The sequence below is a fragment of the Prionailurus viverrinus genome, chromosome C1 (assembly GCF_022837055.1).
Source record: "Prionailurus viverrinus isolate Anna chromosome C1, UM_Priviv_1.0, whole genome shotgun sequence".
NCBI classification, from domain to species: Eukaryota; Metazoa; Chordata; class Mammalia; order Carnivora; family Felidae; genus Prionailurus; species Prionailurus viverrinus.
This window is the reverse complement of record NC_062568.1, coordinates 203444204-203462432: the sequence shown is the minus strand read 5'-3', so window position 1 is coordinate 203462432 and position 18229 is coordinate 203444204. Positions and strand designations below refer to the sequence as shown.

At 51.7% G+C, this 18229-nt stretch overlaps 1 protein-coding gene across 9 annotated transcripts in view; it reads left to right on the top strand.

Annotated features, from left to right (window-relative positions):
- FHAD1 (forkhead associated phosphopeptide binding domain 1) overlaps window positions 1-18229 on the top strand; it is a 123343-nt gene that overhangs the window by 63315 nt on the left and 41799 nt on the right. For 7 of the 9 annotated variants that reach the window (XR_007155058.1, XM_047872729.1, XM_047872735.1 and 4 more), the window contains 7 exons: window positions 546-629; window positions 1373-1525; window positions 2719-2914; window positions 11626-11696; window positions 14182-14334; window positions 17013-17120; window positions 17356-17463. Coding sequence is in view for 8 of the 9 variants with exons in the window: in XM_047872729.1 (XP_047728685.1) it covers window positions 546-629; window positions 1373-1525; window positions 2719-2914; window positions 11626-11696; window positions 14182-14334; window positions 17013-17120; window positions 17356-17463 (873 nt within the window). In the remaining variant the exon portion in view is untranslated. The remainder of the gene's footprint in view (window positions 1-545; window positions 630-1372; window positions 1526-2718; window positions 2915-11625; window positions 11697-14181; window positions 14335-17012; window positions 17121-17355; window positions 17464-18229) is intronic. The other 2 variants (XM_047872734.1, XM_047872733.1) reach the window with 1 other exon arrangement.

Genomic DNA, 18229 nt, shown 5'->3' with positions numbered 1-18229 from the left:
TTCGGTGAATGGGGACTGAGGGCCTACTCCGTCAGGCACTGCACCGGGCTCTGGGGACACGGAGACCATAGCCACAGTCTCCAGGACACGCGTGGTCCAAGGCCCAGAATGGCAGAAGGGAGCACACTGTTCTCTGCCCGGGCACCCGAGCTGATTGCACCATCTCCTCGGGCTGACAGCCTCAATATTTATTTCACAGCCTGGCGCCAGCTCAGCATTTATGGAAGAGCCTCCCGGCCCCAGACTCCCCGCCGGGTAATTGGCAGCAAGTGGCTCCTCCGAGGGCGCGAGCGCGTGCGCTGACCACGCGTGTGGGTTGGGTTAGGCAGGCAGACCCAAACAGTCATCAAAGCCTGCTGTCCCGCTCTCTTCCGCGGGCCCCGCCCCTTCCGGCGAGAGGTGACCGTTTCAGTGACCCGTGGCGACCACTAGAGGCGCGCGGACCCTTCTGACTCCCGGACCCCGGCGCTGGAAGGGCCACGCGCGGGCTTGCCGGCTCCGGGCGGCCCCGCCGACTCTTGTCGCCTTCCCTTTCTGTGCTACAGCTGGAGCATTTCAGAACTCAAATCATCAAGGCCACCTACGGACAGGTGAAGCCGTTCCTGGACAGATCCGTCACCGATCAGCAGGTTTGTCTGGAGTTTTCACTTCCTTCCCCGGGACCCGGGCCCCCAGACACGGGGAGCATATGTTTCTGGCTTTGGTTGATGGCACATATTTTTCACGCTGTTGCTACACCATAAAGATTTGTTTTGATTTTATGGGATTTCCTGGCTTTTAAAGTAAAAGCCAGTTAAACTCCCTTGAAACGTTTCTCTGAAAATCAAATTAAACCACTCAGGCCTATTTCTGGTCGCCAGACACACGCATTTACCCTTCGTTAGCACCTTAAAAAAGGGGGGGGGGGCGGCCTCTCCGTGAATCGTGCCTTCCGAAGAGAAAAGAGGGCAGTGGGGACGGACTTCTGGCTGTAATGACCGCCTCGCCGTCCTTCCCGACTTTCTTTCCACCCCTCTGTGTCAACACACGTAAGAAACCACACCAGGACCTGCTCTACAGCGGCTGCGGACGCTGACCTTCTATTAATGAGCCCACAGCATCAGGCTCCGTGTTATGAATCACCACCACAGTGCAGAAGTATCTAGAACAGACCCGCGACAGCGTTACAGATCCTTGGCTCTTAAAAGTCATCTCTGATCCTGGGAAACACATCCTGGGGACAGAGCCAATGTCCTCCTCCGGAGCCATCCCCAAGGCACACGTCAGGACCTCCCTTCTCACCTGTCGAGCCGGGAGCTTCAACCCAACGCCCCCAGCTCCCTTCCCAGGGCCGCCCTGTGCCGTAAACCTTTCTTTCCTTTTCTCTCACCAGTTAATAGAGAAGATTACCCAGGTCACTGAGGACAGCATCAACCTTCAGCAGAAAAAATGGACCCTGCAGAAGGAGACTCAGCTCCACAGCTCCAAACGGGAGGAAATCACAGAGAACGTTGAGAAGCTGAAGACATCTTTAGACAACTGCCAGGTGGCCCCCCTCTGCTCTTTACAAACGTCTCTTTCACCTCATTCTTTTTTTTTTTTTTAATATTTATTGAGAGAGAGAGAGAGAGAGAGAGAGTGTGTGTGTGTGTGTATGTGTGTGTGTGTGTGTGTGTGTGTGTGTGTGTGTGTGTGTGTGTAGGAGGGACACAGAGAGAGACACAGAATCGGAAGCAGGCTCCAGGCTCTGAGCTGTCAGCACAGAGCCCGACACGGGGCTCAAACCCACAAGCCGTGAGATCGTGACCTGAGCCGAAGTCGGCCGCTTAACCGACTTGAGCCACCCAGGCGCCCCGCTTTTCGCCTCATTCTTGTGCTGCTTGTTTGGGAAATTACCCAGCGCTTTTGGAGCAGGTGGGGCAGAAATGCTCTGCTCTTTTCTCTTTTTGTCCTTTTCTCTTGTTGGAGAAACTTGTTTGGGAATAAAAAACAAAGAGCCCCAGGTGAACTTGGTGTGGCCAAGGGAAAGACGCCCGACACACTCCTAGTACTGACTTGGGGAGGTCCCCGACCCCAGCAGGAAAAAAAAAATAGCCCCCTATTATTTCCGGAGAAACCAAAGAAATGTTCCTACTCTTTATTTGCAGCTTCTTTTTCTGCCCAGCGATGGAAAGCCTGGTGGTCTTTGTTGTCTGTCTGTCTGTCTGTCTGTTGCCCCTTTTGCTTTTGACTCCGGTGGAGACTGGGACCAGACGTCGGCCTGAACCCCCAGGGCTCCCACGCGGGCACAGAGCCCATCGAGCAGACAGCCCTGTCTGCTTCCTCTGGAAATAAGCAGCTGCTATTTGGGGAGTCTGTGCAGACGCGGGCTCGTCAGCACCCTTTCAAATCAGGAAACCCCACTCTCTGGCCAGCCGCTCTGTTCATCTCCAAGGGAGTTTGACGTGCAGAAGCACCCAGATCCGATTCTCATTTCAGCCCGTGGTCCTGGGCCATTGGCTTTGGAATTGCAGAGACCTAAAAGCGGGGTCTCTCTGACCATCCAGAGTCCAAATTAAGAGTCCAAACACACAAACAAAGGCAAAAGCGGCCCCCAAAACGGGGGGTAAATACAACGGAGCCCGCCCCGCGCGGCCAGCACGTGGCACGGCCTGTTTCACGGCAGGGTCGGGAGCGCGGCCGTCCGGGTGCTGGTTTCTGGCGCGCGTCTGGGCTCCTCATGGTGTCGTCTCTTGCCAGGCGTGCATGAAAATGTCCTGCTGTAGCAAGGACCTGAAGAAGGAGGTGGACGTGCTTCAGAGCCTTCAGGTGAGCCCGCCCGTTTCAGGGCTCCAGAAGGTGGCCCTGGACATCCTGCGCCTGGCGCTGTCCTGGCTGGAGGACACGGAGCGTCTCCTCGGGGACGTCGGGATCCAGTTATCCAGCTCCGACGCAGGTGACTGGCGCTTTTTCCTTTTTTTTTCTCTTCCTCCCATAGTTGCATGACTCTAAAATGTCGCGTTGAATCTTATTGCGAGGGGACATCTGTTGAGGAAGGCTTCTTAGGGATGTGGCCAAGAACTCCCTTCTCCAGACTGACTTGGAGAAGTGATTTTCCTGGGGTGGGGAAAAAAAAAAAAAAAAAAAACAAGTGAGACATGACTACTGAAGAAAAATGAGACGTGACAGAGGCAAAAGGAAAACTAAATCAAAATTAGGCTAAATCCTCCCTTTCAGAAGGAACTACCATTTTATATATATATATTTTATAGAGCAGTTTTAGGTTCACAGCAGAAGTGAGAGGAAAGTCCCGTACAGAGACTTCCGTGTGCCCCCTGCCCCCCCCCCCGGCTTGCACAGTCCCCGCCTCCCGCTGTCAGGATCCCCCGCCAGAGTGGTGCATTTGTCACAGCTGGGGAACCCACACTGACACATCAGTGCTAAACCCAGCCCCCATGCTTTGAGTTGGGGTCCGCTCTCGGGGTCGCACATTCTAGGGGTTTGAACAGGGGTATCACGACGTGTATCCACCATCGTCGGGTCACGCAGGATAGTTCCATTGCCTTCAAAATCCCCTGCTCTCCACCTGTCCGTCCCTCCCCCCGCCCCAGCCTCCAGCTCCCTTTTACCACGGTTTTGCCTTTTCCAGAATGCCGTGTGGTTGGACTCCTACCGCGTCTCAGATCGGCTTCTTTCTCTTTCTAATCTACGTTCAAGTGGCCTCCGTGCCTTCTCATGACTTGCTAGCTCACCTCTTCTTAGCGCTGAACGATGCTCCACGGTCTGCACGTACCACAATCTGTGTAGCCGTCCATTTACCCCCCCTTGAGTAAACCCCGGAGGGTATGATTGCTGGAGCATGTGGTAAGGGGATGGTTGGTTTGGAGAGAAACCGCCAAGCTGTCCTCCAAAGGGACCTGCCCCATTGTGCATTCCCGCCAGCAGCGAGTGAGAGGGTTCCCGATGCTCCACATCCTTGCCAGCATTTGACGTGGTCACTGCCGTTCTGTTTCGGGCGTAACTCCCACAGCATCTTCCCGGGGAAACAGCTATGTGGTTCTAGACGAGTAACTTACCTTCTCGCTGCCTCAGTTTGCTTGCCTATAAAATGAGGATAATAAGGAATAGCCGCCGCAAGGCTGTTGTGAGGACTGAAAAATGCTGGTACATGTAAAGGACTTAGAATAGCATCTGGCACAGAATAGGCACTACCTGTACATTTCTTTTTATCGTGGGCATTTAGGTTGTTTCCCGCTTTCCATACTCACAGATAGTGCTGACGTGAACACGACTGAACACATATCTCGTCGCCTTATCTTCATCGCCTTCTAGGGGGAAGGACATTGGACCGTTTTCACTCAACGAAGTTTCATTGCGTGCCTACGAGACACCAGCCCTGTGCAGGGCAGAGATGTAGTGGGGTCAGAAGCAGGTGGGCTCCAGGTCGAGGGTGTGTGGGTGTTCGCTGTAAAACTCCTCTGACTTTGTCTGAAATTTTTCGTAGTGAAGTATTGAGGGGGCATAGGCACCGTCCCTGCCCTCACAGACCTTGTGGTCTTGGGGAGGGGAGTTGGGCATTAACTGAAAACTCACGCGCACATAAAACTTGGATGGTGACAGGTGCTACAAAGGAGAACCGCGGGGCTCTGAGCCGGTCAGGGAGGGCAGGGTGTCTGCAGGACGCGTAGGAGTTATTTGGCAAAAGGGGGAGGGGAGGGGAGGGGAGGGAAGAGAATTCTGGGCCAAGAGAGCTGTGTGGCGGCGGGGAGGGGAGCATAAAGAACAGAAGGGTCTGAAAGAAATGGGGGTGGGAGGTGGGACAGGGCTGGCAGGGGAAGCGGGCGGGGGCTGTGCCCCGCGGGCTGGCAGGGCCCCCCGTAAGAAGCCCTGCTTTATCCTAAGAGCAGCAAGGAGCCAATGAAAGGCTTTAAGTAGGAAACGGACGGAACAGGTTTGCTTTTGGAGATAACGGTCTCGGCTGGGAGTGGAAAATGTGTGGGAAAACGGCCAACCCGGAGCACCAGGGAATCGTTGGGACGCCGTCCCAGGAGATGATGGTGGCTTTAGGGCAGGGGTGGGATAGGGAAAGAGAGAAGGTCCCCAGGCACATCAACAGCCTCTGCGGCGGAATTGGATATGGTTAGAAGAGAAGTGACAGAGAGAAGGGAGTCTATAGACCTCCAGGTTTCTGGCTTGTGTGAAAGGACAGACGCGCTTCCTTCGCTAAAATCCAGTCTCAGGAGCGTTGCACGAAGACCAGGTTTGAAGGAGAAGACGAGTGTGAGGTGCCTGTGAGACATTCCAGATGGGGTGCGAAGGATGCAGCTGTTACCCTGTATGTCTAATCTGGAAATAGATGTTAGTGGTGGTATATCTCCAGAACCCAGAAAGGCATATACCACATAGGGGGTGCCTACAAAAACCATCGTTTCTATCCCAGTAACAGTGGGGCCAAGCCATGTGTGTACTGTCCCCTCCCCACGTCCAAGGCCATTTTAGTCATTGTAGCTTACGTCCAGAAGTCTAGTCCTATACATGCTACCATAAAGAGAAGTGAACTATAAAGTGAATTATAAAGTCCCAGGCCAGCGATTCGAGTTATTTCAGGCAGCATTTCTCAGACCTGCCCTCTCAGGTCTGCAGAGTTCCTCCTATAACTAAGAAGCACTATGGATCTAGAAAAATGAGGTTCAAGAATGCAGTGTTCCCCAAATATATTTCTCCTTTTCTACTCTCCTTGCCCTCATCTAACATGCTTGGGAATAATGTCCTATGGAACACCCGCGGGGGAAACACAGACTGTATTCCATGATTGCAACTACAAGGTCCTAAGGAGTCAGCCAGGAAGCATGGCGGGTAACAACAAAAAGGTCAGTAAGTGGGGCCTGTCCTTCGTTCCTTCAGCAGGAGAAGTTGATGGCAAGGGCATTTTCTCTTCCAGTACGAGCAGGATTATGGCAAGGTCCCAAAAGACTAAAAGAAAGGGTTGGACTAGAGAATTCCCTCTATCCTCTGCATTAAGGATTTCCGCACCTCATTCCCAGCCCAGAACCATCTACCCAAGGATGGCGGTGGCCGTGGTGGTGAGGGTGGTGAAAATGGTGAGGATGATGAGGACAGTCGGGGTCTGAGTAAGTAAGGAGGGCGATGGTGGTATGATTGTGATGGCGGTGGTGATGACGGTGGTGAGGAGGACAGTGGTCGTGCTGAGTACGACAGTGGTGGCGGTGATCAGGTTGCGATGGTGGTGATGGTAGAGGTGATAATGGCAATGACCGCGATGATGGTGGTCACCATTCACTACTGAGCCCTTCTCCTCCAGAAGCTATTCTCAGCATTTCCATATATCATTTCGGTTCATCCTCACAGCAACTCGGCGAGGCAGGTACTATTATCCTCATTTTAGAAACGAAGAAACTGGCCCCAAAACTGCTTTTATGAGTATTCCAGCATGGTAAGGAGACTCGGGTACTTCACATCGCCGAGGCCAGCAGGGGGTCCCCGGTCATTCACCGCCATCCACAAACACCCCTAAAGGCCTTCTGTGTTCCCAGTTCCCGAGAAAAGGGTAGCAACCATGGTTTATTTAGCTGCTGCTGAGAACTTATCACCATGTTAGGTGTTTTATACGTGTCGTGTTGTGTCCTTTTATCCTCCCATATCCTAGCGAGCGAGGTACTATTATTGTCTTTATTTTTCAGGTAAGGAAAGCAAGTCTCAGCGATGTTAAGAAACTTGTTCAAGGTCACACAACTGCCACGTGGGAAGGTCAGGATTCAAGCAGGTCGTTGTGATCCTAATGCGTGTGTGTGTTTGTCTGTGACCCCACGCTCTCTCTGAAGATCCAGAGAGGTGCCAGGTACACACCCAGTTCCTAGAGGACAGATTCTGTCATCAGCTTGGGCAGAGGCAGAGCTAAGAGTTCTCGCTCCCCAAGGTGAGCTGCCCTCTCTGATGTGCACCACGAGCCAGGCCCAAGGAAGACTCCATTTGCACGACACAGCAGAACGTTTCTGAGCCCGGGCTTCGGAGACCAGCTGCCAAGTCTGAATCTCAGCTGTGCGCTTACTAGTTGTGTGAGAAGGTTGCTCGACTTCCGCGTGCCCCTGTTTACCTGTTCATAAAATGGGAATAAAGTCCCATAGAGATGTTGTGAGGATTAAAATGCTGAGATGCAGGTGCCGATCATGGAGCCTGGGCCACGCGGTAAGACTTAATAAACGAGAGCTGCCATTGTCACCAGCCTGAAATACCTGTGGACCTAATTTGACCTAAATGTGGGTCAGATAGGTATACGCACGGGCTCTCCAGCTTGATTTATTCGCACCAAGGTAACCTGGCCCGCAGCCTCTCGCCCATCTCCATTTGGCAGCAAATGGGATTTTCCGAGCCACGAGCACTCAGTTGGGTTGAACCCACAAGAGCCCTTCCCAGGCCTCCTTCCCAGAGTCATGACCATGGGCTCAGTGTCTCAACAGCCATCTGGTAAAGGTGGGATTCGGTTCAGATCCCTCTGACCTCCCAGCCCCTAGTCTTAACCACCACGCTACCTGCCTTTTCCAATACTGTCCTAAGAGATAGAGTTCACCTAACAGACTGGGTCTATAAACCCTGAAATGAATCCCCCGGGAGAAGGCAGGTCGACTAATGTTAAGGGAGACTCGACTTGGAGTATTGTTGGCCGCTGTCCTAAGTGGCTCAGAAGGTTGGTGTTGCCACTAAAGATGTGACCGGTCAGGGATTTGCTGTGTGGTCCATCTGGGAAGATGCAAAACGTCTCAAGAGGGACCTTGAAAGTTAGCCCCCACTCCTCCTGCCTGGTTTCTCGGCTTCTTTTGATAAAGGAAAAGAAAGAACTCTACATTTTTCTCGCAAGGTCAGTTGTTTGTGTCTATTTCTGCAAGACTTTGTTACAGATAAAAGGCTTCCCTGCATCCATAAAAAATCACTCTTTCTCAGATATCCAAATTATGCAGCATTTTTACATGAAAAAAGCCAAGTTGTAATACAATACACACAGTGCTCCCGTTTTTAAGTATCGGTACGGAGTCAAAAGAAAAGTCTGAAGAAAAAGACACACAAGTATTGGGAGTATTTTCCCAGCATGGTGGGACTGTGTAGGACCTTCACCTTCACTTGGTCATTCATCAACTGTTGATTGCAGGCCTACTGTGTGCCAGCCAGGGAGGCTAGAGCAGGGAACAGTCTCCACGTTATGGATGTCTGTAATGTTTGGGTTTGTGTAATAGACACATACAACTTTTGTAACCAGAAATATGATGAAGAATTGCCTCTTCTCAAAAAGAGAGAAACCCCATAATGACTACGGCTCATCATGGAACCCAGACACACGACCACACACTCCATCTTCTCCTTCGACATCCTTGAGTCCTTCCTCTCCCTAATCCTCTCTGGATCCCACTCCTGCTTTGATCCCTCCCCTTGGGTTCTTGAGTCACGGGTTGTACCCCAACTGAGCCACCCCAAATCCATTTGCTCCTATAGCTGTTGCCAACATTACGCAGGCCATCTTGCCTTCCCTGCCATCTTGATGTCCTCACAGAGCACTTCTCCCATCACTTAAGAGAGGATGACAGACCCGGGGCTAGATTCTGCGCCTACCACTTCCCAGCTCTGTAGCTCAACTTTGCTGAATTTCTGCTGCTTCACGTACAAGGGCAAACACATTTCCTTGCTGGGCTGTTTATCATGGCTAGAAAATACCACGCGTAAAACTCCTGGCGTGGTGCCTGGCACACAGCAGGTACTTAATACTTGATAGCTATTATTATAATATTACTGTTCTACTCTTGCAGGCTGGAAATTCTCAGAAAGTTGCACTGCCAGGGATCAAGGCCCCAGGCATGAACATATTCAACTCCCTCCCTTTCTCTCTCTCTCTCTCCCCCCCCACCTTTTCTCCCTTCCCCCTCCAAATTCCCGCTATAGTCTCACTGCTTTCTCCAGATGCAGCTCTTCCCTCCCTGTGTCTCCCATTCTCTGTCCCTCCCAGGGGAACCCGTGCACAAGGTCTGGAATTACAACTTCCTTCTCTGGCATCAACCGCTTTTCTCTTCCTCTTAATCCTTCTCTTGCCATCAAACATGCGTTTCAAGATGGCAGTCGTTCCCTGGAACCCGCTGCTTCTTTAGCTCTTTTTCTGTTCCTGGCACTCCCATCCCACCTTGGATCTTGCAGAAGTGTGCTACGCCCTCTGTCTTCATTGCAAATTTCCTACTCTGGCTCTGCCTGTCTGCTTTACCCCTGCGTGTAACTGACATGGAGCCCCGCCTGGACTGGCAGACCCGCCATCTTTCCCCAGCCTGCATTCTCTCCGGCTCCCCCAACGCTCTCGGATCTCTTCCAGGAAACACGCTCAGCCCTTGGCTCCCCCAGGCCTGGTGCACCCTGCCTGTCTCTTGACCTTCTTCATTTGTTTTCAGCAGCCCCTTTCCCCTATTCCTGTCCCTACCTGAGTGTTTCCTCCAATGGAGTCCTTGGCCCTCCCCTCTCTCATTTCCTTTCTTATGAAGACAGTCTCCATCCAGGCACTTCCACAACCACTCCCGTGGCAGCGATGGCCACATGCACATCTCTACGTGCCGTGCCACCAAGAATGGAAGTACGGGTTAGGCACCACATAAGGCAGCAGCTGGGACCCCTGGCAGGGGCCGTGGCCACCAGGAGGAAGGGTGCTGTCTCCTGATCCCATGAAGACCTTGGATGGACTGGGCCGGGGTGGTCCTGCTTTCGTCCAACCACCTCTCCGTAGAGGCCTTCTGGTACCTCAAATTCAACACGTCTGACACCGAGCTTGTAGCTCCTGCCTCCTCACCAGCCCTTACACCACCCTCACCTGTCTTCTCTGTCTGACAATGGGGCCACCATTCTACCCCTAAGAGGAGATTTTTCTCTCTCTCTCTCTTTTTCTTATCCCCATTTCTCCCGTCTCCCACCCTAGTTTAGAACATCGGCCCTAAAGACCTGGACGTCCATGGGCTCCCAGCCTCTAACTCTCAGGAAGGGATTCAGCCGCCAGGAGACATCCGGCAATGTCCGGAGACATTTCGGTTGTCACGCCCAGGACGGGGGGTGGCGCTCCTGGCGTCCTGCAGTGCCCAGAACAGCCCCCACAGCAGAGAATTTGTCTAGCCCAGCCTAGCCACGGTGCTGCCATCAGGAAACCTGCTAGTTCCTCCGCCTCTCATTCGCCTCAGCTATTTTTCTGAAAAGACAAAAGGAGCAAAACAAGAAAACACTCCCCGTCAAGGCAGTTAGTTCGCTGCTCCATCGGCAACTGAAGCAGCAGTGACACGGATGCTAGGGTCCCACTGACTCGAGCCCGAGGCCCGGCTCAGCTGTTGGCCAGCCTTGTGGCACTCGGCAGCCGCACGTCTCGGGGCCCGGCTGCCTCCCCTGCCACACGGGGTGACTATCCGGTGACACAGTGCGGTGATGCACTGATTGCTTGGCAGAGGGCCGGGCACACGGGACCTACTCTGTACACGTCAGTGACGTTTTGAGCCAGTTCACACATTGTGGCTACTGTTCCGGACCGGCCACCACTCGACCCCAGCCTTCCCCCCAGCTCCACCTTCTGCTTCCCTGCTGGCGGCGTCCGAGCAGCCCAGTTAAGCTCAGCGCCCTCGAGGGCTGTGCACTCCCTTCCCCGACCCCCCACCTGCCTTCACCCCCACATTAGTTTCCTATGGCTGCTGTAACAGATACCACCAACGCAGCACCTCAACACGGCACGTGTGTGTTCTCGCGCAGCCCGAAGCCTAAAGCCTGAAATCGGCTTCCCTGGGCTCGAGTCAGGGTGTCAGAGGGACCGGGTCCTTCCGAAGGCTCTAGGAAAGGACCCATTTCTTTGCCTTTCCTCCATCTTCAGAGCCAGCAGTGAAGCATCTTCCGGTCTCTGCTCCTGTCCCATCGCCCGTCGTCTGTCTGCTCTTCCCGTGTGATTATATTGGGTCCACCCAGTAGTCCAGGATAATCCACCCCCCCCCCATCTCAAGATCCTTAACTTGATGACACCTGCCAAGTTCCTCATGCCCCGTAAGGAAGCATTCACAGGCTCCCAGAGATCGGGACCCGGTTATCTTTGAGGGCCGTCAGCACGTAGCCTGCCATTTCCACGTCGTCCATTCAGAAATGCCCTCCCCGCCAACTCTGAATGCTGCCTACCCAGCAGTGCCCACACCCGGTGGCTCCTTGGCCCGGTAGCCTCCTGTGGTCACTCTGGGTGAATGATCTCCCCTCCTCTGAGGCTCTCACACTCCCCCGCTCTGTCAGTAGTCACTTAGATGCCAGCTGGAGCCGCTGCATGTTTCCTATCAGGCAGTCAGACCCCGTCTCTCGGACTGAACCTTGACGAATGGCGTCGTAGCATCCCCCACCGTCGGCCCGGGGCTTTGCACCCAGTGGACACAGTCAGTAGGTGCTCTGCGGATGGGTTTTACTTTCCACCTTCAACAAGAAACTCGATTTGAGCCCAGCCAAGACTGGGCAACCATTTTTAAACCACACATCGGACAGAGACTCCGGTCTTCCTGGTGGGAGGACACCGTTGCCCTCATCCACCTGTGCGCAAGCTCTGTTACTACGTTATTCGGAAAGCAGAGGAGGCGAAATGAATTCATACTTCTCTTTGCTTCTTTTTTCAAGGATTGTCTCTGTATCTGGAATATCTTCTGATACATTACAAGAAAATTACAAACCAAAGCCAGGAACTTCAGGTAATAGTTTAACTTTGAAAGTTCATTTCAGCTCCTCCTTGGCATCTATGTAGCACTGTGCACTGTTTTTTCTCTGTTAACCAGTCAGTCCACCTTCCCCAAGAGGTGACATGGTATCTCCGTTTGACACAAAAAGATTCAGACAGGGTGGCTAAGATCTCCCAGGAGGGCAAGGGCAAGGACAGGATGCGTGTTTCCGTCTGTCAGAATTATCAGAAGGATTTAAATGCCGTCACATCTTGGGGCACCCGGGTGGCTCAGTTGGTTAAGCATCCAAGTCTTTTTTTTTTTTTTTAAGTTTTTTAACGTTCATTTATTATTGAGAGACAGACACAGGGCGTGAGCAGGGGAGGGGTAGACAGAGGGGGAAACACAGAATCTGAAGTAGGCCCCAGGCTCCGAGCCGTCAGCACAGAGCCCGACGCGGGGCTCGATCTCACAGACTGCGAGATCGTGACCTGAGCCGAAGTCGGTCGCCCAACCGACTGAGCCACCCAGGCGCCCCAAGCATCCAACTCTTGATTGCAGCTCAGGTCACGATCTCACGGTTGGTGGGATGGAACCCGCTTGGGATTCGTTCACTCATTCTCTCTCTCTCTTTCGAAATTAATTAAAAAAATTTTTTTAATTAAGAGATAAATACCACCACATGTTGAAAATTGTGCTTATTGAATGCAGTGGAACAACACAACTAGCAACAGTACAGGGAGACGAATTAGCAACAATTGCGTAATGTGAACATTTGAGAGGCAGTTGATGGTTAGGGATCGGACCACTCTCGTAGCTACTGACATACAATGCTGTGTAATGAACACCCGCAAAACTTCAGTGGCATTCCACAATTACTGTTCGTGGCTCACGTGTCTAGGGTCAGCCGCTAGGTGGGTGCACCAGTCTTGGACGGGCTTGCCCAAGTATCTGGGTGTTGGCTGGCCCTTGAGGCTGGCCTCAGCTGGAACAGCTCTACTCTCCTCCATGTGTCTGTCATCCTCCATCAGGCTAGCCTGGGAACGTTCCCATGGCGATGCAGAAGTACAAGAGAAAGCAGCCCGATCGTAGAATGCTTTTCAGTTCTCTGCCGGGATATGTCTGCTAACATCCCGTTGGCCAGAGCAGGTCACATGGCTGAATTCAGTGTCAGGGCAGGATATGGGTGGACACTGCAAGGCACATGGCCAGAGGGGCGCCTGGCTGGCTCCGTCGGGTAAGCATCTGACTTCGGGTCAGGTCACGATTTCATGATTCGTGAGTTCGAGCCCCCACCGGGCTCTGGGCAGACAGCTCAGAGCCTGGAGCCTGCTTCAGATTCTGTGTCTCCCTCTCTCTCTGCCCTCCCCCACTTGCCCTTTGTCTGTCTGTCTCTCTCTCTCAAACATAAATATTTAAAAAATAAATTTAAAAAGGTACATAGCCAAAGACATATGGATAGAGGGAAGGGAAGGTATTGGGACAACCATTGCAATCAACCCCACAGACCATCTAGTCCAGGGGTCAACAAACTTCATCTGAAGCAAAGGGCCAGGTGGTAAATAGTTTAGGCCATAAAGTCTCTGTCACACCTACTTAACTCTGCTGCTGTAAAGGCAGCCATAGACAGACAGTATGTAAATGAATGAGCACGATGGGCATGGCTCTGTTCCCATAAAACTTTATTTATAAACGTTGGGAGGGGACCAGATCTGGCCTGTAGATAGTACTTTGTCAGTCCATGATCTAGTCCATTCTCTTCATTTCACAGGTCTGGACATGAAGCCTCAGAGGCTAGGTGACTATTTCAGTGTCATACAGCTAGCTGATGGAAGAATCAAGACAAAACTTCAGGCCTTCTGACCCTAACTAACTGCTTTTTCTCTTCCACTCAGCTAATAATAACTAATAATTCTAGCTGCCATTTACTAAGCACCTACTATGTGCTAAGCACTGTGTGAAAAGCTTTCCATCACAATCTCCCTTAATCTTTCTTTTTTAATTTTTTAGATGTTTATTTATTTTTGAGAGACAGAGACAGAGACAGTGAGAGAGAGAGGGAGACACAGAATCGGAAGCAGGCTCCAGGCTCCGAGCTGTCAGCACAGAGCCAGACACGGGGCCCGAACTCACAAACTGTGAGATCATGACCTGAGCCAAAGTCGGACACTTAACTGACTGAGCCACCCAGGCACCCCACGATCTCACTTAGTCTTTACTGTAAGAGGTAGATATTATTACTAACCTCATTTTCTAAATGGAGAAGCACCTAGAAGGAACCAGAGCTGAGATTCTATCCAGATCCAGAGTCTGAGTTCTTAACCACTGTACTCAACTGCCTCACTACTGGCAACTAGGCTAAGCATTAAGAAAGTTTTGTGTAAACCTTTGTCCTGTTCCCCAGCGGTAAAGAACTTCTAAAAAGAAAACAAGTTGAAATGACTCCTTTAATTAGTCTTGTCTCCCTCCCCCCCTCCCCGCCCCCCATCAGCTTCAGTTTCCTTTCCTCTCGTTTCAGATCAAGATCCACAGCTCTCAGGAAGCTCAGCAGTCTCTCATGCAAGAGAAGCTGCAGGAGCATCTGGCAGAGAAGGAGAAGCTGAATGAGGATAGGCTCCAGCAAGAGGAGAAGCTGAGAGACAGAATCAAGCAGCTGTTGGAAGAGAAGGAGGTAAGGCGGTCCCTGTCATTGTCTCTACTCCTGGAAAGTGACGGAGTGGCCTCTTCCGAGGACATGTTCTTAGAGGGCGAAATCTCAACAACTCCTTGTTCAGTGCTATGGAACTCAATTAATTAAATGAGTGAGTAATGTTGGAGGAATTAACATGAAGCTTGAGTTCTAAAACTCACAGCGAAATTGGCTTGAAACATCGAGGTTACTGAAATTCCTGGAAACGGTAGCTTATTTGCTTAGATATCGCAGTTGATTTAACAAGTTCAGGTCACTGTTACAGGTCCTGGTTTGTAAGTGACGGACCGCTTCTCTAAGGGCGTGTGGACCGACTTCATATTATTTCCGTCTTCCGCTCTCATGTACATATCATAGGAAACAAATGGACAAAATGGCTACTTACTTTTCTAAAACCCAAGCCAGCTAGGAGATACTTTACAGCAGCACCTCTCAAACTTAAAGGTGCCCACGAAGCACCTGGGGAGGCTTTAAAACGCAGATTCTGACTCGGCAGGTCTGGGGCAGAAACTGGCATTCTGCACTTCTAACAGGCTCCCAGCTGGTGCTGAGAGCACAGGTCTTTAGACTACCTTTTCAGCAGCAAAGTCTTAGAGGAAGGTTTTCCCAGAGTTGCCCGATAAGAACCAACTGGACACGTGTTAAAAATACAGATTCTCGGGCCCCAGCCCAGACCCACTAAATCAGAATCTCTGGAGAAGTCCAGGAAGCTGCATTTAATGAGTCGATTCTCATCTTTGGCCTATATTCAGCTCTTTTTGATGTTCGGGGACGGCCGTGAATTTACTTCACTGCCATCATCCTAGATCAGTGGCTCTTGACTTTGGCCGTGCTTTTGTCAGTTAGATTAAAGAGTGCCAGCGCTTTGCACCTCTCCCCCACCCCCATCCCCAGGCTCTGATCTAATTGAGGCGAGGGTGTGGCTCATGCACTCGGATTTCAAAGTGCTCCTGGGTGGTTCCAGAATGCAGCCATGGGTGATAACCACTACAGGCTGCCCCTGCCTGCTCCCACCCACCTCGAGACGGCCGCCCCAGATCTGCTGGACCCCAGCTCTTCCCTCCCCCCACCCTCCCCCGCCCCGAGGCAGATTGCACCTGCCAGTTCTGACTTCCAGCTCGGACCATCCCTCTCTGTCACACGTCAGCTCTGCAGACCTCTCTGCCTCGTTAAGCCTCTGATTCATGCCCGGTTATTTCGAGAAATCTCTCTCCTCCTTCTACCTCTTTTTTTGTTTGCCCCTTTCTCTGCCTTTCTGCCTTTTACGAAAAAAAAAAAAAAAAGGACTAGAAAGACTAAAAAGGGAAGAACCATCTGACCAAAATTATACGTAAGGCAGTATTAATAGCCTTAAATCCAGATGAGTCCATTTCGAGGGTCAATTAGACGTAGGAAAAGCCAGTGTGTCATTCGAGAGAGAGGAAAATAAAACCAGAAAGAGCTGGAACTCTGCAAAAGCCTCACAGAGCTCTCCCCCTGCTTCCTCGCTCCTCCCTGATTACCCTCTCCCTTTCCAAATGTCTTATTTCACTTTTAATTTGGGGTTGACTTTTTCCACTGTGGGTATACGGTATTTCCGCCCTACCATGATCAACACCAACTTGGGTACCAGCCTCCCCGACGCGCATTTATAACCTCAGTCCTGATGCAGACAGGGTTTCAAGGGCTGGCTTCAAACCCCCTTTAAACAGAACAAACCTCGGCACACACCAGCCCACGAGGAGCAGAGCACACGGTCAGGTGCCTGCCCAGACAGCACCCTTGCTCATGGTCATTACTATCCTGCTGAGGGTCATCATTCCCCAGACACTTAGTCGATCTCCCTGACCCAAGGGACTCATCTGAAAGTCCTGTTGCAGACTTAACTCCAGGGGTCCCAATTTTAAGTGAACCTTCCCCACACCATACGACCCCATCACCCCCACCCTTTCTCGAAATACGTGTGTCAGAATTCATTAGTTGAACTCCTTCTCACACATCCTGACTTGTTGAGGATACTCTTTCACTAGTAAGAAATTCTAGGTTCTTTCATCGAGCTAATACTTTTTTATCACGAACGGTTAACAACACGTAGGTAACAACATGTAACAATGTACAACCATTTGCTCACACAAATGGTTTAGATTGGGGTCAGCGAACTTTTTGCAGGAAGAGCCAGATAGTATATATTTTCAGTTTTGCAGGTCACACTGTTCTATCGTGACTGCTTAGGTCTGCCGTTATAGTGCGGGAGAAGTCCTAGGCAATCTACAAACAGGGAGCAAGGAGGTATGCCAATAAAACTTTATTCACAAAGCACAGACAGCAGGCCAGATTTGGCTAGTGGGCCCTAGTTTGCCAACCCCAGGTTTGAAACACAGGCTCTCGAGTCAAGTGGATCCGGGTTCGAATCCCTGTTCCTGTGATTTACTAGTAAATTTGGCAGATTCCTCAATCTCTCTGTTTCCCCTTCTGCAAAGTGAAGATCACAGAAGAACTAACCGGCCGACCCTCGACCAACCCTTATTAATGAACGGTGACCCTTGCTCCTAGCTGCCCACAGTCTCCCCCCCGTGGGGTCATTGTAGCAATAAAGAACGAACCCGGGCAGTGGCTGGCACAGAGTCCAGATTCCTGCCATGGTAACTGTGTCTGTTAAAACAACAGTCATTGACTTTCAGGATTTGGAGGAAAGCATCGCTCAAGAGAAAAACAGAGCAAAAGAAGCATTAGAAGAAGAACAGAAGAGAGTCCAAGAGCTGGAGAATCGCCTAACCCGCCAGAAGAAGGTAAGCAGCTGGGGGAGACAGTCCGCCTGAGCCCCGTCAAGATCCTGCCCCCAGGAAGGACCGACCTCGGGCTCTGATCTGAGCCTGCCTGCTCTGGGTCCCTTGCTCCTAGCTGCCCCGTCTCCCCCGTGGGATTGTGGTGAGCAGCAAAAAGCTACCCTTGCAGTTCCTGGCACAGAGTCCAGATTCCTGCCATGGTAACTGTGTCTATCAAACAATGGCCACTGGATTTCAGGTTTGGGAGGAAAGCATTGCTCAAGAGAAAAACAGAGGGAAGGAAGCATTAGAAGATGAACAGAAAAGAGTCCAAGAGCTGGAGAGTCGCTTAACCTGCCAGAAAGAGGTATGCAGTGGGCGGGGGTGGCGTGGGGAAGCGAGCTCAAGCCCAAACCTGGCTTGAGGGCCACGTGGCAGTGAGTTCCAAGCCACAGGTGATGGGGGTAGAGCGTGACAGAGCTTTCCTACAGCGATCAGTCCTTGGGAGGGCTCTGCTACCCCGGGACGCTTGGGAGCTCAGGGAGAGAGCTCTGGAGTTGTAACCTTGACAGCCAGTCAGAAAAATTGTAAACAGCACAAAATACAGTCACAGAGAGGACTTGGGAGACAAGTTGGGGCTGGTGACCTGAACATCTTCGGCCTAGAGATTATGTCCCAAAGCATAGATGTGGAGAAGGTACAGAGTCCCGGGACTTCAGGGCTGTGTCAGTCCTCCAACGACATCCTAAAATCATCCAGCCTTCAGCTCCACCATTAAGGAATTTTCGACAGGCCAGGCAGTCCGTCCCAGTGGTGATGCCTTCGGCTGGCAGAAAATTCTTCCTTTTGGTTAAGTGCCTCAAACTCATTCTCCCAGAAGAGCATCACTGGCTCCTGTAAGACCTGTCCCCCTCCTCGTCCACATAGTAACCTTTCAGCTGCTTGGAAATAGAGGCACCTGCTCCTCTCCAGACCCGAAGGCCCTTGTGTCTCCTTATGTGCATCCCAGGGTTGGAGCCTGGCCTTGGTCCCCTCCCCTGACCTGTCCTGTTGTCCAGAAGTCACAGATTGGCTGCTCACTGGCTGGAAAGGGCGTGTGGACATGTTAACGTTTGGCCCCAGAGTGTTTTATT